Source organism: Heterodontus francisci, chromosome 7, assembly GCF_036365525.1.
Source record: "Heterodontus francisci isolate sHetFra1 chromosome 7, sHetFra1.hap1, whole genome shotgun sequence".
In the NCBI taxonomy this organism is placed as follows: domain Eukaryota; kingdom Metazoa; phylum Chordata; class Chondrichthyes; order Heterodontiformes; family Heterodontidae; genus Heterodontus; species Heterodontus francisci.
In genome coordinates this window covers 6,840,643-6,866,836 of record NC_090377.1, presented here as the reverse complement: position 1 = coordinate 6,866,836, position 26,194 = coordinate 6,840,643, and the positions used below count along the sequence as shown (strand labels likewise).

General features: G+C 48.0%; 1 protein-coding gene across 4 annotated transcripts in view; it reads left to right on the top strand.

Moving 5' to 3' along the window:
* LOC137371821 (C-X-C chemokine receptor type 2-like) overlaps positions 1-23,137 on the top strand; it is a 422,042-nt gene extending 398,905 nt beyond the window's left edge. For 3 of the 4 annotated variants that reach the window (XM_068034733.1, XM_068034730.1, XM_068034731.1), the window contains 2 exons: positions 19,901-20,035; positions 20,378-23,137. In XM_068034733.1, coding sequence (XP_067890834.1) covers positions 20,391-21,464 — 1,074 coding nt within the window. In that variant the 5' untranslated portion in view covers positions 19,901-20,035; positions 20,378-20,390 and the 3' untranslated portion in view covers positions 21,465-23,137. The remainder of the gene's footprint in view (positions 1-19,900; positions 20,036-20,377) is intronic. The other variant, XM_068034732.1, reaches the window with a different exon arrangement.
* Positions 23,138-26,194: the final 3,057 nt, after the last annotated feature.

Genomic DNA, 26,194 nt, shown 5'->3' with positions numbered 1-26,194 from the left:
CTCTGCATTCCTGTTACTCCTTCCAAAGTGAATCACCTCACACTTTTCTGCATTAAACTCCATTTGCCATCTCTCAGCCCAGCTCTGCAGCCTATCTATGTCCCTCTGTACCCTACAACATCCTTCGGCACTGTCCACAACTCCACCGACCTTAGTGTCATCTGCAAATTTACTAACCCACCCTTCTACACCCTCTTCCAGGTCATTTATAAAAATGACAAACAGCAGTGGCCCCAAAACAGATCCTTGCGGTACACCACTAGTAACTAAACTCCAGGATGAACATTTGCCATCAACCACCACCCTCTGTCTTCTTTCAGCTAGCCAATTTCTGATCCAAAGCTCTAAATCACCTTCAACCCCATACTTCCGTATTTACTGCAATAGCCTACCGTGGGGAACCTTATCAAGCGCCTTACTGAAATCCATATGCACCACATCCACTGCTTTACCATCATCCACCTGTTTGGTCACCTTCTCGTAAAACTCAATAAGGTTTGTGAGGCACAACCTACCCGTCACAAAACCATCCTGACTATCTCTAATGAACTTATTCTTTTCAAGATGATTATAAATCCTGTCTCTGATAACCTTTTCCAACATTTTACCCACAACCGAAGTAAGGCTCACAGGTCTATAATTACCAGGGCTGTCTCTACTCCCCTTCTTGAACAAGGGGACAACATTTGCTATCCTCCAGTCTTCCGGCACTATTCCTGTCAGTGTGTGTTTAGGATCTGGAATGAACTGCCTGCGAGTGTGGTGGAGGCAAGATCAGTGAGTGTTTAGGATCTGGAATGCACTGCCTGACAGTGTGGTGGAGGCAGGTTCAGTGAGTGTTTAGGATCTGGAATGCACTGTCTGAGAGTGTGGTGGAGGCAGGTTCAGTGAGTGTTTAGGATCTGGAATGCACTGCCTGAGAGTGTGGTGGAGGCAGGTTCAGTGAGTGTTTAGGATCTGGAATGCACTGCCTGAGAGTGTGGTGGAGGCAGGTTCAGTGAGTGTTTAGGATGTGGAATGCAGTGTCTGAGAGTGTGGTGGAGGCAGGTTCAGTGAGTGTTTAGGATCTGGAATGCACTGCCTGAGAGTGTGGTGGAGGCAGGTTCAGTGTATTTAGGATCTGGAATGCAGTGTCTGAGAGTGTGGTGGAGGCAGGTTCAGTGTATTTAGGATCTGGAATGCACTGTCTGAGAGTGTGGTGGAGGCAGGTTCAGTGAGTGTTTAGGATCTGGAATGCACTGTCTGAGAGTGTGGTGGAGGCAGGTTCAGTGAGTGTTTAGGATCTGGAATGCACTGCCTGAGAGTGTGGTGGAGGCAGGTTCAGTGAGTGTTTAGGATGTGGAATGCAGTGTCTGAGAGTGTGGTGGAGGCAGGTTCAGTGAGTGTTTAGGATCTGGAATGCACTGCCTGAGAGTGTGGTGGAGGCAGGTTCAGTGAGTGTTTAGGATCTGGAATGCACTGTCTGAGAGTGAGGTGGAGGCAGGTTCAGTGAGTGTTTAGGATCTGGAATGCACTGTCTGAGAGTACGGTGGAGGCAGGTTCAGTGAGTGATTAGGATCTGCAATGTACTGTCTGAGAGTGTGGTGGAGGCAGGTTCAGAGAGTGTTTAGGATGTGGAATGCAGTGTCTGAGAGTGTGGTGGAGGCAGGTTCAGTGAGTGTTTAGGATCTGGAATGCACTGCCTGAGAGTGTGGTGGAGGCAGGTTCAGTGTATTTAGGATCTGGAATGCAGTGTCTGAGAGTGTGGTGGAGGCAGGTTCAGTGTATTTAGGATCTGGAATGCACTGTCTGAGAGTGTGGTGGAGGCAGGTTCAGTGAGTGTTTAGGATCTGGAATGCACTGCCTGAGAGTGTGGTGGAGGCAGGTTCAGTGAGTGTTTAGGATCTGGAATGCACTGTCTGAGAGTGAGGTGGAGGCAGGTTCAGTGAGTGTTTAGGATCTGGAATGCACTGTCTGAGAGTGTGGTGGAGGCAGGTTCAGTGTATTTAGGATCTGGAATGTACTGTCTGAGAGTGTGGTGGAGGCAGGTTCAGTGAGTGTTTAGGATCTGGAATGCACTGTCTGAGAGTGAGGTGGAGGCAGGTTCAGTGAGTGTTTAGGATCTGGAATGCACTGTCTGAGAGTGTGGTGGAGGCAGGTTCAGTGTATTTAGGATCTGGAATGTACTGTCTGAGAGTGTGGTGGAGGCAGGTTCAGAGAGTGTTTAGGATCTGGAATGCACTGTCTGAGAGTGCGGTGGAGGCAGGTTCAGTGAGTGATTAGGATATGGAATGTACTGTCTGAGAGTGTGGTGGAGGCAGGTTCAGAGAGTGTTTAGGATCTGGAATGCACTGTCTGAGAGTGTGGTGGAGACAGGTTCAGTGAGTGTTTAGGATCTGGAATGCACTGTCTGAGAGTGTGGTGGAGGCAGGTTCAGTGAGTGTTTAGGATCTGGAATGCACTGTCTGAGAGTGTGGTGGAGGCAGGTTCAGTGAGTGTTTAGGATCTGGAATGCACTGTCTGAGAGTGTGGTGGAGGCAGGTTCAGTGAGTGTTTAGGATCTGGAATGCACTGTCTGAGAGTGCAGTCGAGGCAGGTTCAGTGAGTGTTTAGGATCTGGAATGCACTGTCTGAGAGTGTGGTGGAGGCAGGTTCAGTGAGTGTTTGGGATCTGGAATGTACTGTCTGAGAGTGTGGTGGAGGCAGGTTCAGTGAGTGTTTAGGATCTGGAATGTACTGTCTGAGAGTGTGGTGGAGGCAGGTTCAGTGAGTGTTTAGGATCTGGAATGCACTGTCTGAGAGTGTGGTGGAGGCAGGTTCAGTGAGTGTTTAGGATCTGGAATGCACTGTCTGAGAGTGCAGTGGAGGCAGGTTCAGTGAGTATTTAGGATCTGGAATGCACTGTCTGAGAGTGTGGTGGAGGCAGTTTCAGTGAGTGTTTAGGATCTGGAATGCAGTGTCTGAGAGTGTGGTGGAGGCAGGTTCAGTGAGTGTTTAGGTTCTGGAATGCACTCTCTGAGAGTGTGGTGGAGGCAAGTTCAGTGAGTGTTTCGGAGCTGGAATGCACTGTCTGAGTGTGTGGTGGAGGCAGGTTCAGTGAGTGTTTAGGATCTGGAATGCACTGCCTGAGAGTGTGGTGGAGGCAGGTTCAGTGCGTGTTTAGGATTGAAGTGCACTGTCTGAGAGTGCGGTGGAGGCAGGTTCAGTGAGTGTTTAGGATCTGGAATGCATTGTCTGAGAGTGTGGTGGAGGCAGGTTCAGTGAATGTTTAGGATCTGGAATGCACTGTCTGAGTGTGTGGTGGAGGCAGGTTCAGTCAGTGTTTAGGATCTGGAATGCACTGTCTGAGAGTGTGGTGGAGGCAGGTTCAGTGTATTTAGGATCTGGAATGTACTGTCTGAAAGTGTGGTGGAGGCAGGTTCAGTGAGTGTTTAGGATCTGGAATGCACTGTCTGAGAGTGTGGTGGAGGCAGGTTCAGTGAGTGTTTAGGATCTGGAATGCACTGTCTGAGAGTGTGGTGGAGGCAGGTTCAGTGAGTGTTTAGGATCTGGAATGCATTGTCTGAGATTGTGGTGGAGGCAGGTTCAGTGAGTGTTTTGGATCTGGAATGCACTGTCTGAGAGTGTGGTGGAGGCAGGTTCAGTGAGTGTTTAGGATCTGGAATGCACTGTCTGAGAGTGCGGTGGAGGCAGGTTCAGTGAGTGTTTAGGATCTGGAATGCACTGTCTGAGAGTGCGGTGGAGGCAGGTTCAGTGAGTATTAAGGATCTGGAATGCACTGTCTGAGAGTGTGGTGGAGGCAGGTTCAGTGAGTGTTCAGGATCTGGAATGCACTGTCTGAGAGATTGGTGGAGGCAGCTTTTTAGAATTAGAACATTACAGCGCAGTACAGGCCCTTCGGCCCTCGATGTTGCGCCGACCTGTGAAACCATCTGACCTACACTATTCCATTTTCATCCATATGTCGATCCAATGACCACTTAAATGCCCTTAAAGTTGGCGAATCTACTACTGCTGCAGGCAGGGCATTCCACGCCCTTACTACTCTCTGAGTAAAGAAACTACCTCTGACATCTGTCCTATATCTATCACCCCTCAACTTAAAGCTATGTCCCCTCGTGTTTGCCATCACCATCCGAGGAAAAAGACGCTCACTATCCACCCTATCTAACCCTCTGATTATCTTATATGCCTCTATTAAGTCACCTCTCCTCCTCCTTCTCTCCAACGAAAACAACCTCAAGTCCCTCAGCCTTTCCTCGTAAGACCTTCCCTCCATACCAGGCAACATCCCAGTAAATCTCCTCTGCACCCTTTCCATAGCTTCCACATCCTTCCTGTAATGCGGTGACCAGAACTGCACGCAATACTCCAGGTGCGGTCTCACCAGAGTTTTGTACAGCTGCAGCATGACCTCGTGGCGCCGAAACTCGATCCCCCTACTAATAAAAGCTAACACACCATATGCCTTCTGAACAGCCCTATTAACCTGGGTAGCAACCTTCAGGGATTTATGCACCTGGACACCAAGATCTCTCTGTTCATCTACACTGCCAAGAATCTTCCCATTAGCCCAGTACTCTGCATTCCTGTTACTCCTTCCAAAGTGAATCACCTCACACTTTTCTGCATTAAACTCCATTTGCCATCTCTCAGCCCAGCTCTGCAGCCTATCTATGTCCCTCTGTACCCTACAACATCCTTCGGCACTGTCCACAACTCCACCGACCTTAGTGTCATCTGCAAATTTACTAACCCACCCTTCTACACCCTCTTCCAGGTCATTTATAAAAATGACAAACAGCAGTGGCCCCAAAACAGATCCTTGCGGTACACCACTAGTAACTAAACTCCAGGATGAACATTTGCCATCAACCACCACCCTCTGTCTTCTTTCAGCTAGCCAATTTCTGATCCAAAGCTCTAAATCACCTTCAACCCCATACTTCCGTATTTACTGCAATAGCCTACCGTGGGGAACCTTATCAAGCGCCTTACTGAAATCCATATGCACCACATCCACTGCTTTACCATCATCCACCTGTTTGGTCACCTTCTCGTAAAACTCAATAAGGTTTGTGAGGCACAACCTACCCGTCACAAAACCATCCTGACTATCTCTAATGAACTTATTCTTTTCAAGATGATTATAAATCCTGTCTCTGATAACCTTTTCCAACATTTTACCCACAACCGAAGTAAGGCTCACAGGTCTATAATTACCAGGGCTGTCTCTACTCCCCTTCTTGAACAAGGGGACAACATTTGCTATCCTCCAGTCTTCCGGCACTATTCCTGTCAGTGTGTGTTTAGGATCTGGAATGAACTGCCTGCGAGTGTGGTGGAGGCAAGATCAGTGAGTGTTTAGGATCTGGAATGCACTGCCTGACAGTGTGGTGGAGGCAGGTTCAGTGAGTGTTTAGGATCTGGAATGCACTGTCTGAGAGTGTGGTGGAGGCAGGTTCAGTGAGTGTTTAGGATCTGGAATGCACTGCCTGAGAGTGTGGTGGAGGCAGGTTCAGTGAGTGTTTAGGATCTGGAATGCACTGCCTGAGAGTGTGGTGGAGGCAGGTTCAGTGAGTGTTTAGGATGTGGAATGCAGTGTCTGAGAGTGTGGTGGAGGCAGGTTCAGTGAGTGTTTAGGATCTGGAATGCACTGCCTGAGAGTGTGGTGGAGGCAGGTTCAGTGTATTTAGGATCTGGAATGCAGTGTCTGAGAGTGTGGTGGAGGCAGGTTCAGTGTATTTAGGATCTGGAATGCACTGTCTGAGAGTGTGGTGGAGGCAGGTTCAGTGAGTGTTTAGGATCTGGAATGCACTGTCTGAGAGTGTGGTGGAGGCAGGTTCAGTGAGTGTTTAGGATCTGGAATGCACTGCCTGAGAGTGTGGTGGAGGCAGGTTCAGTGAGTGTTTAGGATGTGGAATGCAGTGTCTGAGAGTGTGGTGGAGGCAGGTTCAGTGAGTGTTTAGGATCTGGAATGCACTGCCTGAGAGTGTGGTGGAGGCAGGTTCAGTGAGTGTTTAGGATCTGGAATGCACTGTCTGAGAGTGAGGTGGAGGCAGGTTCAGTGAGTGTTTAGGATCTGGAATGCACTGTCTGAGAGTACGGTGGAGGCAGGTTCAGTGAGTGATTAGGATCTGCAATGTACTGTCTGAGAGTGTGGTGGAGGCAGGTTCAGAGAGTGTTTAGGATGTGGAATGCAGTGTCTGAGAGTGTGGTGGAGGCAGGTTCAGTGAGTGTTTAGGATCTGGAATGCACTGCCTGAGAGTGTGGTGGAGGCAGGTTCAGTGTATTTAGGATCTGGAATGCAGTGTCTGAGAGTGTGGTGGAGGCAGGTTCAGTGTATTTAGGATCTGGAATGCACTGTCTGAGAGTGTGGTGGAGGCAGGTTCAGTGAGTGTTTAGGATCTGGAATGCACTGCCTGAGAGTGTGGTGGAGGCAGGTTCAGTGAGTGTTTAGGATCTGGAATGCACTGTCTGAGAGTGAGGTGGAGGCAGGTTCAGTGAGTGTTTAGGATCTGGAATGCACTGTCTGAGAGTGTGGTGGAGGCAGGTTCAGTGTATTTAGGATCTGGAATGTACTGTCTGAGAGTGTGGTGGAGGCAGGTTCAGTGAGTGTTTAGGATCTGGAATGCACTGTCTGAGAGTGAGGTGGAGGCAGGTTCAGTGAGTGTTTAGGATCTGGAATGCACTGTCTGAGAGTGTGGTGGAGGCAGGTTCAGTGTATTTAGGATCTGGAATGTACTGTCTGAGAGTGTGGTGGAGGCAGGTTCAGAGAGTGTTTAGGATCTGGAATGCACTGTCTGAGAGTGCGGCGGAGGCAGGTTCAGTGAGTGATTAGGATCTGGAATGTACTGTCTGAGAGTGTGGTGGAGGCAGGTTCAGAGAGTGTTTAGGATCTGGAATGCACTGTCTGAGAGTGTGGTGGAGACAGGTTCAGTGAGTGTTTAGGATCTGGAATGCACTGTCTGAGAGTGTGGTGGAGGCAGGTTCAGTGAGTGTTTAGGATCTGGAATGCACTGTCTGAGAGTGTGGTGGAGGCAGGTTCAGTGAGTGTTTAGGATCTGGAATGCACTGTCTGAGAGTGTGGTGGAGGCAGGTTCAGTGAGTGTTTAGGATCTGGAATGCACTGTCTGAGAGTGCAGTCGAGGCAGGTTCAGTGAGTGTTTAGGATCTGGAATGCACTGTCTGAGAGTGTGGTGGAGGCAGGTTCAGTGAGTGTTTGGGATCTGGAATGTACTGTCTGAGAGTGTGGTGGAGGCAGGTTCAGTGAGTGTTTAGGATCTGGAATGTACTGTCTGAGAGTGTGGTGGAGGCAGGTTCAGTGAGTGTTTAGGATCTGGAATGCACTGTCTGAGAGTGTGGTGGAGGCAGGTTCAGTGAGTGTTTAGGATCTGGAATGCACTGTCTGAGAGTGCAGTGGAGGCAGGTTCAGTGAGTATTTAGGATCTGGAATGCACTGTCTGAGAGTGTGGTGGAGGCAGTTTCAGTGAGTGTTTAGGATCTGGAATGCAGTGTCTGAGAGTGTGGTGGAGGCAGGTTCAGTGAGTGTTTAGGTTCTGGAATGCACTCTCTGAGAGTGTGGTGGAGGCAAGTTCAGTGAGTGTTTCGGAGCTGGAATGCACTGTCTGAGTGTGTGGTGGAGGCAGGTTCAGTGAGTGTTTAGGATCTGGAATGCACTGCCTGAGAGTGTGGTGGAGGCAGGTTCAGTGCGTGTTTAGGATTGAAGTGCACTGTCTGAGAGTGCGGTGGAGGCAGGTTCAGTGAGTGTTTAGGATCTGGAATGCATTGTCTGAGAGTGTGGTGGAGGCAGGTTCAGTGAATGTTTAGGATCTGGAATGCACTGTCTGAGTGTGTGGTGGAGGCAGGTTCAGTCAGTGTTTAGGATCTGGAATGCACTGTCTGAGAGTGTGGTGGAGGCAGGTTCAGTGTATTTAGGATCTGGAATGTACTGTCTGAAAGTGTGGTGGAGGCAGGTTCAGTGAGTGTTTAGGATCTGGAATGCACTGCCTGAGAGTGTGGTGGAGGCAGTTTCAGAGAGTGTTTCGGATCTGGAATGCACTGACTGAGAGTGTGGTGGAGGAAGGTTCAGTGAGTGTTTAGGATCTGGAATGCACTGTCTGAGAGTGTGGTGGAGGCAGGTTCAGTGAGTGATTAGGATCTGGAATGTACTGTCTGAGAGTGTGGTGGAGGCAGGTTCACAGAGTGTTTAGGATCTGGAATGCACTGTCTGAGAGTGTGGTGGAGGCAGGTTCAGTGAGTGTTTAGGATCTGGAATGCACTGTCTGAGAGTGTGGTGGAGGCAGGTTCAGTGAGTGTTTCGGATCTGGAATGCACTGTCTGAGAGTGCGGTGGAGGCAGGTTCAGTGAGTGTTTAGGATCTGGAATGCACTGTCTGAGAGTGTGGTGGAGGCAGGTTCAGTGAGTGTTTAGGATCTGGAATGCACTGTCTGAGAGTGTGGTGGAGGCAGGTTCAGAGAGTGTTTAGGATCTGGAATGCACTGTCTGAGAGTGTGGTGGAGGCAGGTTCAGTGAGTGTTTAGGATCTGGAATGCACTGTCTGAGAGTGTGGTGGAGGCAGGTTCAGTGAGCGATTAGGATCTGGAATGTACTGTCTGAGAGTGTGGTGGAGGCAGGTTCAGAGAGTGTTTAGGATCTGGAATGCACTGTCTGAGAGTGTGGTGGAGACAGGTTCAGTGAGTGTTTAGGATCTGGAATGCACTGTCTGAGAGTGTGATGGAGGCAGGTTCAGTGAGTGTTTAGGATCTGGAATGCACTGTCTGAGAGTGTGGTGGAGGCAGGTTCAGTGACTGTTTAGGATCTGGAATGCACTGTCTGAGAGTGTGGTGGAGGCAGGTTCAGTGAGTGTTTAGGATCTGGAATGCACTGTCTGAGAGTGCAGTGGAGGCAGGTTCAGTGAGTGTTTAGTATCTGGAATGCACTGTCTGAGAGTGTGGTGGAGGCAGGTTCAGTGAATGTTTGGGATCTGGAATGTACTGTCTGAGAGTGTGGTGGAGGCAGGTTCAGTGAGTGTTTAGGATCTGGAATGTACTGTCTGAGAGTGTGGTGGAGGCAGGTTCAGTGAGTGTTTAGGATCTGGAATGCACTGTCTGAGAGTGAGGTGGAGGCAGGTTCAGTGAGTGTTTAGTATCTGGAATGCATTGTCTGAGAGTGTGGTGGAGGCAAGTTCAGTGAGTGTTTAGGATCTGGAATGCACTGTCTGAGAGTGTGGTGGAGGCAGGTTCAGTGAGTATTTAGGATCTGGAATGCACTGTCTGAGAGTGTGGTGGAGGCAGTTTCAGTGAGTGTTTAGGATCTGGAATGCACTGTCTGAGAGTGCAGTGGAGGCAGGTTCAGTGAGTATTTAGGATCTGGAATGCACTGTCTGAGAGTGTGGTGGAGGCAGTTTCAGTGAGTGTTTAGGATCTGGAATGCAGTGTCTGAGAGTGTGGTGGAGGCAGGTTCAGTGAGTGTTTAGGTTCTGGAATGCACTCTCTGAGAGTGTGGTGGAGGCAAGTTCAGTGAGTGTTTCGGAGCTGGAATGCACTGTCTGAGTGTGTGGTGGAGGCAGGTTCAGTGAGTGTTTAGGATCTGGAATGCACTGCCTGAGAGTGTGGTGGAGGCAGGTTCACTGCGTGTTTAGGATTGAAATGCACTGTCTGAGAGTGCGGAGGAGGCAGGTTCAGAGAGTGTTTCGGATCGGGAATGCAGTGTTTGAGAGTGTGGTGGAGGCAGGTTCAGTGAGTGATTAGGATCTGGAATGCACTGTCTGAGAGTGTGGTGGAGGCAGGTTCAGTGCGTGTTTAGGATTGAAGTGCACTGTCTGAGAGTGCGGTGGAGGCAGGTTCAGTGAGTGTTTAGGATCTGGAATGCATTGTCTGAGAGTGTGGTGGAGACAGGTTCAGTGAATGTTTAGGATCTGGAATGCACTGTCTGAGTGTGTGGTGGAGGCAGGTTCAGTCAGTGTTTAGGATCTGGAATGCACTGTCTGAGAGTGTGGTGGAGGCAGGTTCAGTGTATTTAGGATCTGGAATGTACTGTCTGAAAGTGTGGTGGAGGCAGGTTCAGTGAGTGTTTAGGATCAGGAATGTGCTGTCTGAGAGTGTGGTGGAGGCAGGTTCAGTGAGTGTTTAGGATCTGGAATGCACTGCCTGAGAGTGTGGTGGAGGCAGGTTCAGTGAGTGTTTAGGATGTGGAATGCAGTGTCTGAGAGTGTGGTGGAGGCAGGTTCAGTGAGTGTTTAGGATCTGGAATGCACTGCCTGAGAGTGTGGTGGAGGCAGGTTCAGTGTATTTAGGATCTGGAATGCAGTGTCTGAGAGTGTGGTGGAGGCAGGTTCAGTGTATTTAGGATCTGGAATGCACTGTCTGAGAGTGTGGTGGAGGCAGGTTCAGTGAGTGTTTAGGATCTGGAATGCACTGTCTGAGAGTGTGGTGGAGGCAGGTTCAGTGAGTGTTTAGGATCTGGAATGCACTGCCTGAGAGTGTGGTGGAGGCAGGTTCAGTGAGTGTTTAGGATGTGGAATGCAGTGTCTGAGAGTGTGGTGGAGGCAGGTTCAGTGAGTGTTTAGGATCTGGAATGCACTGCCTGAGAGTGTGGTGGAGGCAGGTTCAGTGAGTGTTTAGGATCTGGAATGCACTGTCTGAGAGTGAGGTGGAGGCAGGTTCAGTGAGTGTTTAGGATCTGGAATGCACTGTCTGAGAGTGTGGTGGAGGCAGGTTCAGAGAGTGTTTAGGATGTGGAATGCAGTGTCTGAGAGTGTGGTGGAGGCAGGTTCAGTGAGTGTTTAGGATCTGGAATGCACTGCCTGAGAGTGTGGTGGAGGCAGGTTCAGTGTATTTAGGATCTGGAATGCAGTGTCTGAGAGTGTGGTGGAGGCAGGTTCAGTGTATTTAGGATCTGGAATGCACTGTCTGAGAGTGTGGTGGAGGCAGGTTCAGTGAGTGTTTAGGATCTGGAATGCACTGCCTGAGAGTGTGGTGGAGGCAGGTTCAGTGAGTGTTTAGGATCTGGAATGCACTGTCTGAGAGTGAGGTGGAGGCAGGTTCAGTGAGTGTTTAGGATCTGGAATGCACTGTCTGAGAGTGTGGTGGAGGCAGGTTCAGTGTATTTAGGATCTGGAATGTACTGTCTGAGAGTGTGGTGGAGGCAGGTTCAGTGAGTGTTTAGGATCTGGAATGCACTGTCTGAGAGTGAGGTGGAGGCAGGTTCAGTGAGTGTTTAGGATCTGGAATGCACTGTCTGAGAGTGTGGTGGAGGCAGGTTCAGTGTATTTAGGATCTGGAATGTACTGTCTGAGAGTGTGGTGGAGGCAGGTTCAGAGAGTGTTTAGGATCTGGAATGCACTGTCTGAGAGTGCGGTGGAGGCAGGTTCAGTGAGTGATTAGGATCTGGAATGTACTGTCTGAGAGTGTGGTGGAGGCAGGTTCAGAGAGTGTTTAGGATCTGGAATGCACTGTCTGAGAGTGTGGTGGAGACAGGTTCAGTGAGTGTTTAGGATCTGGAATGCACTGTCTGAGAGTGTGGTGGAGGCAGGTTCAGTGAGTGTTTAGGATCTGGAATGCACTGTCTGAGAGTGTGGTGGAGGCAGGTTCAGTGAGTGTTTAGGATCTGGAATGCACTGTCTGAGAGTGTGGTGGAGGCAGGTTCAGTGAGTGTTTAGGATCTGGAATGCACTGTCTGAGAGTGCAGTCGAGGCAGGTTCAGTGAGTGTTTAGGATCTGGAATGCACTGTCTGAGAGTGTGGTGGAGGCAGGTTCAGTGAGTGTTTGGGATCTGGAATGTACTGTCTGAGAGTGTGGTGGAGGCAGGTTCAGTGAGTGTTTAGGATCTGGAATGTACTGTCTGAGAGTGTGGTGGAGGCAGGTTCAGTGAGTGTTTAGGATCTGGAATGCACTGTCTGAGAGTGAGGTGGAGGCAGGTTCAGTGAGTGTTTAGTATCTGGAATGCATTGTCTGAGAGTGTGGTGGAGGCAGGTTCAGTGAGTGTTTAGGATCTGGAATGCACTGTCTGAGAGTGCAGTGGAGGCAGGTTCAGTGAGTATTTAGGATCTGGAATGCACTGTCTGAGAGTGTGGTGGAGGCAGTTTCAGTGAGTGTTTAGGATCTGGAATGCAGTGTCTGAGAGTGTGGTGGAGGCAGGTTCAGTGAGTGTTTAGGTTCTGGAATGCACTCTCTGAGAGTGTGGTGGAGGCAAGTTCAGTGAGTGTTTCGGAGCTGGAATGCACTGTCTGAGTGTGTGGTGGAGGCAGGTTCAGTGAGTGTTTAGGATCTGGAATGCACTGCCTGAGAGTGTGGTGGAGGCAGGTTCAGTGCGTGTTTAGGATTGAAGTGCACTGTCTGAGAGTGCGGTGGAGGCAGGTTCAGTGAGTGTTTAGGATCTGGAATGCATTGTCTGAGAGTGTGGTGGAGGCAGGTTCAGTGAATGTTTAGGATCTGGAATGCACTGTCTGAGTGTGTGGTGGAGGCAGGTTCAGTCAGTGTTTAGGATCTGGAATGCACTGTCTGAGAGTGTGGTGGAGGCAGGTTCAGTGTATTTAGGATCTGGAATGTACTGTCTGAAAGTGTGGTGGAGGCAGGTTCAGTGAGTGTTTAGGATCTGGAATGTGCTGTCTGAGAGTGTGGTGGAGGCAGGTTCAGAGAGTGTTTCGGATCTGGAATGCACTGACTGAGAGTGTGGTGGAGGAAGGTTCAGTGAGTGTTTAGGATCTGGAATGCACTGTCTGAGAGTGTGGTGGAGGCAGGTTCAGTGAGTATTTAGGATCTGGAATGCAGTGTCTGAGAGTGTGGTGGAGGCAGGTTCAGTGAGTGTTTAGGATCTGGAATGCACTGTCTGAGAGTGTGGTGGAGGCATGTTCAGTGAGTGTTTAGGATCTGGAATGTACTGTGTTGAGAGTGTGGTGGAGGCAGGTTCAGTGAGTGTTTAAGATCTGGAATGTACTGTCTGAGAGTGTGGTGGAGGCAGGTTCAGTGAGTGTTTAGGATCTGGAATGCACTCTCTGAGAGTGTGGTGGAGGCAGGTTCAGAGAGTGCTTAGGATCTGGAATGTACTGTCTGAGAGTGTGGTGGAGGCAGGTTCAGTGAGTGTTTAGGATCTGTAATGCACTGTTGAGAGTGTGGTGGAGGCAGGTTCAGTGAGTGTTTAGAATCTGGAATGCACTGTCTGAGAGTGTGTTGGAGGCAGGTTCAGTGAGTGTTTAGGATCTGGAATGTACTTTCTGAGACTGTGGTGGAGGCAGGTTCAGTGAGTGTTTAGGATGTGGAATGCAGTGTCTGAGAGTGTGGTGGAGGCAGGTTCAGTGAGTGTTTAGGATCTGGAATGCACTGTCTGAGAGTGTGGTGGAGGCAGGTTCAGAGAGTGTTTCGGATCTGGAATGCACTGACTGAGAGTGTGGTGGAGGCAGGTTCAGTGAGTGTTTAGGATCTGGAATGCACTGTCTGAGAGTGTGGTGGAGGCAGGTTCAGTGAGTGTTTAGGATCTGGAATGCACTGTCTGAGAGTGTGGTGGAGGCAGGTTCAGTGAGTGTTTCGGATCTGGAATGCACTGTCTGAGAGTGCGGTGGAGGCAGGTTCAGTGAGTGTTTAGGATCTGGAATGCACTGTCTGAGAGTGTGGTGGAGGCAGGTTCAGTGAGTGTTTAGGATCTGGAATGCACTGTCTGAGAGTGTGGTGGAGGCAGGTTCAGTGAGTGTTTCGGATCTGGAATGCACTGTCTGAGAGTGCGGTGGAGGCAGGTTCAGTGAGTGTTTAGGATCTGGAATGCACTGTCTGAGAGTGTGGTGGAGGCAGCTTCAGTGACTGTTTAGGATCTGGAATGTACTGTCTGAGAGTGTGGTGGAGGCAGGTTCAGTGAGTATTTAGGATCTGGAATGCAGTGTCTGAGAGTGTGGTGGAGGCAGGTTCAGTGAGTGTTTAGGATCTGGAATGCACTGTCTGAGAGTGTGGTGGAGGCATGTTCAGTGAGTGTTTAGGATCTGGAATGTACTGTCTGAGAGTGTGGTGGAGGCAGGTTCAGTGAGTGTTTAAGATCTGGAATGTACTGTCTGAGAGTGTGGTGGAGGCAGGTTCAGTGAGTGTTTAGGATCTGGAATGCACTGTCTGAGAGTGTGGTGGAGGCAGGTTCAGAGAGTGCTTAGGATCTGGAATGTACTGTCTGAGAGTGTGGTGGAGGCAGGTTCAGTGAGTGTTTAGGATCTGTAATGCACTGTTGAGAGTGTGGTGGAGGCAGGTTCAGTGAGTGTTTAGAATCTGGAATGCACTGTCTGAGAGTGTGTTGGAGGCAGGTTCAGTGAGTGTTTAGGATCTGGAATGTACTTTCTGAGACTGTGGTGGAGGCAGGTTCAGTGAGTGTTTAGGATGTGGAATGCAGTGTCTGAGAGTGTGGTGGAGGCAGGTTCAGTGAGTGTTTAGGATCTGGAATGCACTGTCTGAGAGTGTGGTGGAGGCATGTTCAGTGAGTGTTTAGGATCTGGAATGTACTGTCTGAGAGTTTGGTGGAGGCAGGTTCAGTGAGTGTTTAAGATCTGGAATGTACTGTCTGAGAGTGTGGTGGAGGCAGGTTCAGTGAGTGTTTAGGATCTGGAATGCACTGTCTGAGAGTGTGGTGGAGGCAGGTTCAGAGAGTGCTTAGGATCTGGAATGTACTGTCTGAGAGTGTGGTGGAGGCAGGTTCAGTGAGTGTTTAGGATCTGTAATGCACTGTTGAGAGTGTGGTGGAGGCAGGTTCAGTGAGTGTTTAGAATCTGGAATGCACTGTCTGAGAGTGTGTTGGAGGCAGGTTCAGTGAGTGTTTAGGATCTGGAATGTACTTTCTGAGACTGTGGTGGAGGCAGGTTCAGTGAGTGTTTAGGATGTGGAATGCAGTGTCTGAGAGTGTGGTGGAGGCAGGTTCAGTGAGTGTTTAGGATCTGGAATGCACTGTCTGAGAGTGCGGTGGAGGCAGGTTCAGTGAGTGGTAAGGATCTGGAATGCACTGTCTGAGAGTGCGGTGGAGGCAGGTTCAGTGAGTGTTTAGGATCTGGAATGTACTGTCTGAGAGTGTGGTGGAGGCAGGTTCAGTGAGTGTTTAGGATCTGGAATGTACTGTCTGAGAGTGTGGTGGACGCAGGTTCAGAGAGTGTTTAGGATCTGGAATGCACTGTCTGAGAGTGTTGTGGAGGCAGGTTCAGTGAGTGTTTAGGATCTGGAATGTACTGTCTGAGAGTGTGGTGGAGGCAGGTTCAGAGAGTGTTTAGGATCTGGAATGCACTGTCTGAGAGTGTGGTGGAGGCAGGTTCAGAGAGTGTTTAGGATCTGGAATGTACTGTCTGAGAGTGTGGTGGAGGCTGGTTCAGAGAGTGTTTAGGATCTGGAATATACTGTCTGAGAGTGTGGTGGAGGCAGGTTCAGTGAGTGTTTAGGATCTGGAATGCACTGTCTGAGAGTGTGGTGGAGGCAGGTTCAGTGAGTGTTTTGGATCTGGAATGCACTGTCTGAGAGTGTGGTGGAGGCAGGTTCAGTGAGTGTTTAGAATCTGGAATGCACTGTCTGAGAGTGTGGTGGAGGCAGGTTCAGTGAGTGTTTAGGATTTGGAATGTACTGTCTGAGAGTGTGGTGGAGGCAGGTTCAGAGATTGTTTAGGATCTGGAATGCACTGTCTGAGAGTGTGGTGGAGGCAGGTTCAGTGAGTGTTTAGGATCTGGAATGCACTGTCTGAGAGTGTGGTGGACGCAGGTTCAGTGAGTGTTTAGGATCTGGAATGTACTGTCTGAGAGTGTGGTGGAGGCAGTTTCAGAGAGTGTTTAGGATCTGGAATGCACTGTCTGAGAGTGTGGTGGAGGCAGGTTCAGTGAGTGTTTAGGATCTGGAATGCACTGTCTGAGAGTGTGGTGGAGGCAGGTTCAGTGAGTGTTTAGGATCTGGAATGCACTGTCTGAGAGTGTGGTGGAGGCAGGTTCAGTGAGTGTTTAGGATCTGGAATGCACTGTCTGAGAGTGTGGTGGAGGCAGGTTCAGTGAGTGTTTAGGATCTGGAACGCACTGTCTGAAAGTGTGGTGGACGCAGGTTCAGTGAGTGTTTAGGATCTGGAATGTACTGTCTGAGAGTGTGGGGGAGGCAGGTTCAGTGGGTGTTTAGGATCTGGAATGTACTGTCTGAGAGTGTGGTGGAGGCAGGTTCAGAGAGTGTTTAGGATCTGGAATGCACTGTCTGAGAGTGTGGTGGAGGCAGGTTCAGTTAGTGTTTAGGATCTGGAATGTACTGTCTGAGAGTGTGGTGGAGGCAGGTTCAGAGTGTGTTTAGGATCTGGAATGCACTGTCTGAGAGTGTGGTGGAGGCAGGTTCAGTGAGTGTTTAGGATCTGGAATGTACTGTCTGAGAGTGTGGTGGAGGCAGGTTCAGTGAGTGTTTAGGATCTGGAATGTACTGTCTGAGAGTGTGGTGGAGGCAGGTTCAGAGAGTGTTTAGGATCTGGAATGCACTGTCTGAGAGTGTGGTGGAGGCAGGTTCAGTGAGTGTTTAGGATCTGGAATGTACTGTCTGAGAGTGTGGTGGAGGCATGTTCATTGTGTGTTTAGGATCTGGAATGCACTGTCTGAGAGTGTGTTTGAGGCAGCTTCAGTGTCTGTTTAGGATCTGGAATGCACTGCCTGAGAGTGTGGTGGAGGCAGGTTCAGTGAGTGTTTAGGATCTGGAATGCACTGTCTGAGAGTGTGGTGGAGGAGGGTTCAGTGAGTGTTTAGGATCTGGAATGCACTGCCTGAGAGTGTGGTGGAGGCAGGTTCAGTGAGTGTTCAGGATCTGGAATGCACTGTCTGAGAGTGTTGTGGAGGCAGGTTCAGTGAGTGTTTAGGATCTGGAATGCACTGTCTGAGAGTGTGGTGGAGGCAGGTTCAGTGAGTGTTTAGAATCTGGAATGCACTGTCTGAGAGTGTGGTGGAGGCAGGTTCAGTGAGTGTTTAGGATCTGGAATGCACTGTCTGAGAGTGTGGTGGAGGCAGGTTCAGTGAGTGGTTAGGATCTGGAATGCACTGTCTGAGAGTGTGGTGGAGGCAGGGTCGGTGAGTGGTTAGGATCTGGAATGCACTGCCTGAGAGTGCGGTGGAGGCAGGTTCAGTGAGTGTTTGGGATCTGGAATGCACTGTCTGAGAGTGTGGTGGAGGCAGATTCAGTGAGTGTTTAGGATCTGAAATGCATTGTCTGAGAGTGTGGTGGAGGCAGGTTCAGTGAGTGGTTAGGATCTGGAATGCACTGTCTGAGAGTGCGGTGGAGGTAGGTTCAGTGTATTTAGGATCTGGAATGCACTGTCTGAGAGTGTGGTGGAGGCAGGTTCAGTGAGTGTTTAGGATCTGGAATACACTGTCTGAGAGTGCGGTGGAGGCAGGTTCAGTGAGTGTTTAGGATCTGGAATACACTGTCTGAGAGTGCGGTGGAGGCAGGTTCAGTGAGTGTTTAGGATCTGGAATACACTGTCTGAGAGTGTGGTGGAGGCAGGTTCAGTGAGTGTTTAGGATCTGGAATGCACTGTCTGAGATTGCGGTGGAGGCAGGTTCAGTGAGTGTTTAGGATCTGAAATGACTTGTCTGAGAGTGTGGTGGAGGCAGGTTCAGTGAGTGGTTAGGATCTGGAATGCACTGTCTGAGAGTGCGGTGGAGGTAGGTTCAGTGTATTTAGGATCTGGAATGCACTGTCTGAGAGTGTGGTGGAGGCAGGTTCAGTGAGTGTTTAGGATCTGGAATATACTGTCTGAGAGTGTGGTGGAGGCAGGTTCAGTGAGTGTTCAGGATCTGGAATGCACTGTCTGAGAGTGTGGTGGAGGCAGGTTCAGTGAGTGTTCAGGATCTGGAATGCACTGTCTGAGAGTGTGGTGGAGGCAGGTTCAGTGAGTGTTTAGGATCTGGAATGCACTGTCTGAGAGTGTGGTGGAGGCAGGTTCAGTGAGTGTTTAGAATCTGGAATGCACTGTCTGAGAGTGTGGTGGAGGCAGGTTCAGTGAGTGTTTTGGATCTGGAATGCACTGTCTGAGAGTGTGGTGGAGGCAGGTTCAGTGAGTGGTTAGGATATGGAATGCACTGTCTGAGAGTGTGGTGGAGGCAGGTTCGGTGAGTGGTTAGGATCTGGAATGCACTGCCTGAGAGTGCGGTGGAGGCAGGTTCAGTGAGTGTTTGGGATCTGAAATGCATTGTCTGAGAGTGTGGTGGAGGCAGGTTCAGTGAGTGGTTAGGATCTGGAATGCACTGTCTGAGAGTGCGGTGGAGGTAGGTTCAGTGTATTTAGGATCTGGAATGCACTGTCTGAGAGTGTGGTGGAGGCAGGTTCAGTGAGTGTTTAGGATCTGGAATACACTGTCTGAGAGTGCGGTGGAGGCAGGTTCAGTGAGTGTTTAGGATCTGAAATGCATTGTCTGAGAGTGTGGTGGAGGCAGATTCAGTGAGTATTTAGGATCTGAAATGCATTGTCTGAGATTGTGGTGGAGGCAGGTTCAGTGAGTGTTTAGGATCTAAAATGCATTGTCTGAGAGTGTGGTGGAGGCAGGTTCAGTGAGTGGTTAGGATCTGGAATGCACTGTCTGAGAGTGCGGTGGAGGTAGATTCAGTGTATTTAGGATCTGGAATGCACTGTCTGAGAGTGTGGTGGAGGCAGGTTCAGTGTGTGTTTAGGATCTGGAATGTACTGACTGAGAGTGTGTGGAGGTAGGTTCAGTGTGTTTTGAATCTGGAATGCACTGTCTGAGAGTGTGGTGGAGGCAGGTTCAGTGAGTGTTTAGGATCTGGAATACACTGTCTGAGAGTGCGTCGGAGGCAAGTTCAGTGAGTGTTTAGGATCTGGAATACACTGTCTGAGAGTGTGGTGGAGGCAGGTTCAGTGAGTGTTTAGGATCTGGAATACACTGTCTGAGAGTGTGGTGGAGGCAGGTTCAGTGAGTGTTTAGGATCTGGAATACACTGTCTGAGAGTGCGGTGGAGGCAGGTTCAGTGAGTGTTTAGGATCTGGAATACACTGTCTGAGAGTGCGGTGGAGGCAGGTTCAGTGAGTGTTTAGGATCTGGAATACACTGTCTGAGAGTGAGGTGGAGGCAGGTTCAGTGAGTGTTTAGGATCTGGAATACACTGTCTGAGAGTGCGGTGGAGGCAGGTTCAGTGAGTGTTTAGGATCTGGAATACACTGTCTGAGAGTGTGGTGGAGGCAGGTTCAGTGAGTGTTTAGGATCTGGAATACACTGTCTGAGAGTGCGGTGGAGGCAGTTTCAGTGAGTGTTTAGTATCTGGAATGCACTGTCTGAGAGTGCGGTGGAGGCAGGTTCAGTGAGTGTTTAGGATCTGGAATACACTGTCTGAGAGTGTGGTGGAGGCAGGTTCAGTGAGTGTTTAGGATCTGGAATACACTGTCTGAGAGTGTGGTGGAGGCAGGTTCAGTGAGTGTTTAGGATCTGGAATACACTGTCTGAGAGTGCGGTGGAGGCAGGTTCAGTGAGTGTTTAGTATCTGGAATGCACTGTCTGAGAGTGCGGTGGAGGCAGGTTCAGTGAGTGTTTAGGATCTGGAATACACTGTCTGAGAGTGTGGTGGAGGCAGGTTCAGTGAGTGTTTAGGATCTGGAATACACTGTCTGAGAGTGCGGTGGAGGCAGGTTCAGTGAGTGTTTAGTATCTGGAATGCACTGTCTGAGAGTGCGGTGGAGGCAGGTTCAGTGAGTGTTTAGGATCTGGAATACACTGTCTGAGAGTGTGGTGGAGGCAGGTTCAGTGAGTGTTTAGGATCTGGAATGCACTGTCTGAGAGTGCGGTGGAGGCAGCTTCAATCAAGTCATTCAAAGTAGATTTGAATAAATATCCATGGAGAAAAAAAATTGCACGACTATGGGGAAAAGTCAGGCGGGTGGGACAGAAACGATGGGCTGAATGGCCTCCTTCTGTGCTGTAACCATTCTCTGATTTTATGTTTAAGAGAGGACGTTAATCGGATCTGTGAGGTCCAAAATGGCAGTTTGTGTGCTAAATCAGCATTGACATCACGATCTGACCACACTGCATAATTCCAGCGAATCCACTGCACGTCTGCACTCGAACCTTTACAATCAGGGTAAGCCAGAAGTGCCGGGAAGCAGTTCAGCCGACAGTTTTGGAGCTTCTGGCTTCTGTAGCACCGGCACCAGCAGCACTATGAAGCAAGGGTTTGTGGTGCAGCTCTTTGGCCAAGCTTTGGTCATCTTTCCTAATATCTCCTAATATGGCTCAGTGTCAAATTCTATTTCATAATCCACCCATGAAGAGCCTTGGGGCTTCTGCTATGTTAAAGATGTTATTATAAATGCAAGTTGTTGTTGTTCTGGTTATTCTTCTTCAATTCTATCAACATCCATCTTCGTGACTCAAAAATATCTGCTTGAAATCTTTTTAACTCTTGCCTTCTGTTTCATTGCAGGATCATCTGCGGCATGAATATATTTAAAATGTTCGAGTTAATAACACACAAGGCTAATTCCTCAGACAACAATGACTTTCCTGATAACTTGGAAGATTTTAGTCCATGTCCACAGATCAATCAATTGAATATTAACTATCTTGTCATTGCCATCATCTATTCAATTGTTTCCATCCTTGCTGTTGCGGGGAACTCTGTTGTTGTGATGGTTATACTCTCCGCAAAATATGTCAGATCTTCCACCGACATCTACATTCTAAATCTGACTCTGTCTGATCTCCTCTTTGCCTTCACTTTGCCCTTTTGGGCTGTGTACATTGTGGATGGTTGGATTTTTGGAAATTTCATGTGCAAAGCCATTTCAGTCTTACAAGAAGTCAACTTTTACAGTGGTATTTTGTTGTTAGTTTGCATTAGCGTAGATCGGTACTTGGCAATTGTTTGTGCTATCCAATATATTAGCAGCAAACGCTATCTGGTCAAATACATTTGTGCTGCAGTGTGGACAGTGGGAATTGCACTTTCTCTTCCAATTCTGCTCTTCAGATCAGTCTTTGTTACATCTGACACCAATCAGACAGTTTGCTACAATCACAGTCCTAAATCTAGTGATAATTGGAGAATAGGCATCAGAATTGTCCATCACTCCATTGGCTTCATCATTCCATTAGCCATCATGCTCTTCTGCTATGGTTCCACAATGAAGACCCTCTTTCGAACAAGAAGCCATCAAAAACATAAAGCCATGAAAGTCATCATAGCTGTTGTGTTGGGGTTTCTGATCTGCTGGCTTCCATACAATGTCACTGTTTGTACTGACACATTGTTGAGAGCCAGCCTTATTAGCGATGGCTGTAACTTCAGAACCCAGTTTGATAGAGTTTTCTTTGCAACCCAAAGTCTGGCTTTCATGCATTGTTGCATCAACCCAATATTATATGCCTTCATTGGACAGAAATTCAGACACCATCTTGTGAACTTATTATACGACAGAAGACTCATTAGTCAAGAGACTGCAACAAGATATGAAAGGACATCAGCTCAAGGATCAGGCAGAGAATCTATGTACAGTTCCAGCACTATATAGTGGTGAAATCACTCTGAAGATGATCAACCAGTAGTAAACCAACCTTTCCATGTATCTGCTGTAAATTAGTGGTATAGACACATACAAGGGAGGCATTCCCACTATTCGGAATTTGTTTTGCTTGCAGAATCTGGCTAATATATGTTCATTTAATTTATATAAGGCTTATCATGCATTGCTAAAGGGTAAACATATTTTGAATAGATTTCATATGTTAGTTGGTGTCGTCAGGCCACGATCCTGCTGCAGGAAACTGACAAGCTGCAGTGAACCACCCAATTGATATGCTGGAAGCTGAAGGCAGTCTAGGCTTTCCGATTGCCGCATTAGTCAGGTTCCACCTGCATGCCACCGAAAGCACACTCATTTCTGCTCAACTAGAAACCATCCCCTCTTATCTACATCCTCCAGAGTGTGTAGCTGTGCTGGGACCTTACTCAAGTTGGTGAGAATACTAGCAGATTCTGTGAGGCTCTGGTTTGTTTGGGCCCATTGGCCAGGCGATTCCACCTAACCTACAAGAACAGGAAAAGCGCTAATGTTAATATCAGCTCCAAGAGACTCATTCCATTGTTACAACCAGGTGAGAAAGGTGTCCTGGGGTCTTTTCAGTCTTCACCTAGTCTTATTGTAACAGGATTTAACTTTAAAACACAATGTGTTTTGAGCTCTCCCTTTGTGAATCCTTGTTCACAGCTTTCCAATTATAAGACAAAGAAATGAGCATAAACAGGCGTTCTTCAGTTTAAAAAAGAAAAATGAAATTTATTCAACCTTAAACTTAAACTCTAATATGGTTAACACCTATGGATATATGACACACCCACGCTAGCATATACACATGATATACACATGCAAATAGGGACAGAACAGAGGAGAGGTACATATAGTAGAGAGGGGTTTGAGGCAATATCACAAGAGTTTCTTGTTTACTGTGCTTCGAGCTCACTTGACTGTAGGCACTCTTGCTTTTTGTTGGGGCCCAGTATTCTTCAACCTTGTTCACTGTAGGAGACTTTTCTGTCTTTGAGGTTCATGTGTCTTCACAAGATTCAGTTCCCTGAGAGATGAGCAGGCAGACAGGAGAGGGTTCTGCTTCAATTCCAGGAGCACGCGGCTTTCTGAGTTCAAATCCTCTGTTGGAAGTTCAAATCTCAACAGCCAGCTAGTCATGTGACTAAAACTGGTCTGACCACTTCTCCTGTGGTTGTGGATTCTGCTATCTTAGCAGTCAACCTGGAATGCTAGCACCCCTCGCCTTCAACGTCTGGTAATCAAAAGTCCATTGTTGGTTGTATAAGTCAGGGAATGGTCCTTTGTCCCTTGTTCCAACTCTGCTAGCTACTATGCAAATGTCTTTCTATTCAGGGGCTTGCAATTTTAAGTTTTAATGTTCATGTGGTGAAATAATGTGTGCATCAGTCTTGGCAGGTGGGGGGTTTGCCTGACACAAGCAATGTTTTCATCACATTAAGTGTGTGCGTATTTTTGTGGTTGAGGAGTGATTAGTCTGAAAAAGTGATTAAGACATTGTCATTATAATAAGTCAGTGTTATGTGGACTTGCATATTAGATACAATATGGTTCATGCTATTCTAGTTAGAAGGTCATCTGACCTGGGAGTTCAAGGGTCAGATGGCACATGTTGAAGAAATGTATCTGCGATTTAAGATGGCTGAATAAAGTCTTTGAAACAAAGCTCAATCGTAATCTTGCATAGTGTCATTACTGGCGGATCTGACATACACAAGAAGAGAAAGATGATTTTTTTTTAATGGGATATTTTGTTGACAGTTCATTTTTGATTAAATAAAAACAGAAAATGCTGGAAATACTCAGCAGATTTGACAGCATCTGTGAAGAGAGAAACAGAGTTAATGTTGCAGGTTGATGACCTTTCATCAGAACTAGGAAAAGTTAGAAATGTAATCGGTTTTAAGCAAGTGAAAGGGGGGAGGGTGGAACAAAGAACAAAAGGGAAGGTCTGTGATAGGGTGGAGGGTAGGAGGATTAAGTGGCATAAGAGGTGCAAGACAAAAGGAGTGGTATTGGGACAAGTAAAGAAACAAAAGATGTGTCTAGAAGGTGTGAATGGCAGAATGATGAACAGCTGTCATCTGAAAGTAAAAAAAGAATAAAAGAGAGAAACAATAGAGAAATAAAAACAAAATCAGCAAAGAGCAAGGAAAAAAATGCAGCAGAGGTTACAATTGGAAATTGTTGAACCCAATGTTAACTCCAGATGTCAGTAAAGGTGCTGTTCCTCGAGCTTGCGTTGAACTGCATTGGAACACTGCAAGAGGCTGAAGACAGAGAGGTCAGAGTGGGAACAAGGTATGTGTGGGACCACCTTAAGAAGGGGCCACCTTAAAAGGTAGTAAGTGAAGGTCACTGGAGGAAGTGGTGTCACGTCACACATGATCAGGGAGTTATGGGTGTAGCCCGGCAGAGTGAGATGTGTGTTGGTGTGGCTCCTCTCGTAATTGTGTGTGTATATGTTATTATTATTCTTCTTCTTTGGCCTCCTTGTCTCGAGAGACAACAGGTAAGTGCCTGGAGGCGGTCAGTGGTTTGTGGAGCAGCGCCTGGAGTGGCTATAAAGGCCAATTCTAGAGTGACAGACTCTTCCACAAGTGCTGCAGAAAAATTTGTTTGTCGGGGCTGTTACACAGTTGGCTCTCTCCTTGCATTTCTGTCGTTTTTCCTGCCAACTGCTAAGTCTCTTCGACTCGCCACACTTTAGCCCCGCCTTTATGGCTGCCCGCCAGTTCTGGCGGCCGCTGGCAACTGACTCCCACGACCTGTGATCAATATCACAGGACTTCATGTCGCGTTTGCAGACGTCTTTAAAGCGGAGACATGGACGGCCGGTGGGTCTGATACCAGTGGCGAGCTCGCTGTACAATGTGTCTTTGGGAATCCTGCCATTTTCCATGCGGTTCACATGGCCAAGCCATCTCAAGCGCCGCTGACTCAGTAGTGTGTATAAGCTGGGGATGTTGGCCGCCTCGAGGACTTCTGTGTTGGAGATACGGTCCTGCCACCTGATGTCAAGGATTCTCCGGAGGCAGTGAAGATGGAATGAATTGAGACGTCGCTCTTGGCTGACATACATTGTCCAGGCCTCGCTGCCATAGAGCAAGGTACTGAGGACACAGGCTTGATACACTCGGACTTTTGTACATATTATAGATATATAGAAATATATATATATATATATTCATATTCTTTTTCAGGTTATAATCAAAAACCCATGTTTTCTTTGGCTATTACTTGTCCTCCTGTGTAATCTTACAACAGTTCATAAACCAAAGGAACAAGTAATATTACATTCTATTAGCGGTGGCATTCATTTTTCTGAAGAACACCAAATATTACATCATGGCAAAGTTTGATTTTTTTTCACACCAAAAGAGAACAGCGAACAGCTAATTTCTTAGCTGGGGTGGCAGTTGGCAGGGGGTCCAACAACAGTGCAGTGAGCTAAGACTGCAGACAGGACCCTGGGAGATGTTGAAACTCTATGAGTATAGTCGGTAATTTGCCAGGGGTTTGGAGCTTTCAACCAATCTGGCAGTGGATTGCAAAATTTGAAAATAAGTAGTTACAGCTATAACTGCTTTCGTTTTCCTGTTTTCACTTTGTGGGTGGGGTCTAAGCTGTAAAGAGTGGGAAGAGCTCAACAGCTCCGCTGGAGCTCCAGCACAAAGTAAAAGGCTGGCTGTAGCAACTGCTGGTACTGCAGGCTGCATGCTCTCTATAGGGGAAAAAAATGACTCTCAGCTAAAAGAAAAAGCTGGAACAACAAACAATAAGCAGCTATCGTCTCACTCGTAAAAGGGGCAAGCCTACAAAAACAAACCTGTTTAGAAAAGGAACAGAAAACTGTATTTGTGGGACAGAAAACCTGTAAAGCAAACATCCTGTAAAAGAAGTGTACCTGTGAAAAAGAAAACCTATAAAAAGTCATATATTTGTTACAAAGCAGAATCATCCAGAAAATCAGGGCAGCACAGTGGCGCAGTGGTTAACACCGCAGTTTCACAGCTCCAGCGATCCGGGTTCGGTTCTGGGTGCTGCCTGTGCGGAGTTTGCAAGTTCTCCCTGTGACCGCGTGGGTTTCCGCCGGGTGCTCCGGTTTCCTCCCACAGCCAAAGACTTGCAGGTTGATAGAAAAAAGCTGTGAAAATAAAGATTGCACTGGGCAGCGAAGGCCTGCAACAAATCAATATATCAGATTGTCAGCTAAGGATCAGAAGGACCCTAGCAAGCTATGGACATTCCTGGAAAATCAATTTAGGGTAAAGGTCGATTTCTGAGAACATAGACTTGATCTTATGACCTACCTACAAAGGCAAGATGCGCCAATTGAACAGTTTGTTGCAAGGTGCTGAGACAAAACTCAAGAATGCAACTTCACAGATATTGAATTGTCGGAATGAGTTATAGAGCTAGTATTCGCGTCTGCCCCAAGAGAGGCCTTTCAAAAAGACCTGTTAGAAAAGAAGGAAGGGCACACCATCGATACACTACTCAATGATGGAAAGAAATTTGAAGCCATCATGGCTGGGTGCCAACAGTTATTAGTGCTGGCATTGGCTACAACAATTTGTATGGTAGCCAAAGCTCAGAACATATTAGCTAGAGTTCCAAGTCACCAGAGTCTCAGAGGAGACATGAAGACGAGCTTAGATCTGAGAAGAGGTTTACAATAACAAGATCGGGACAAA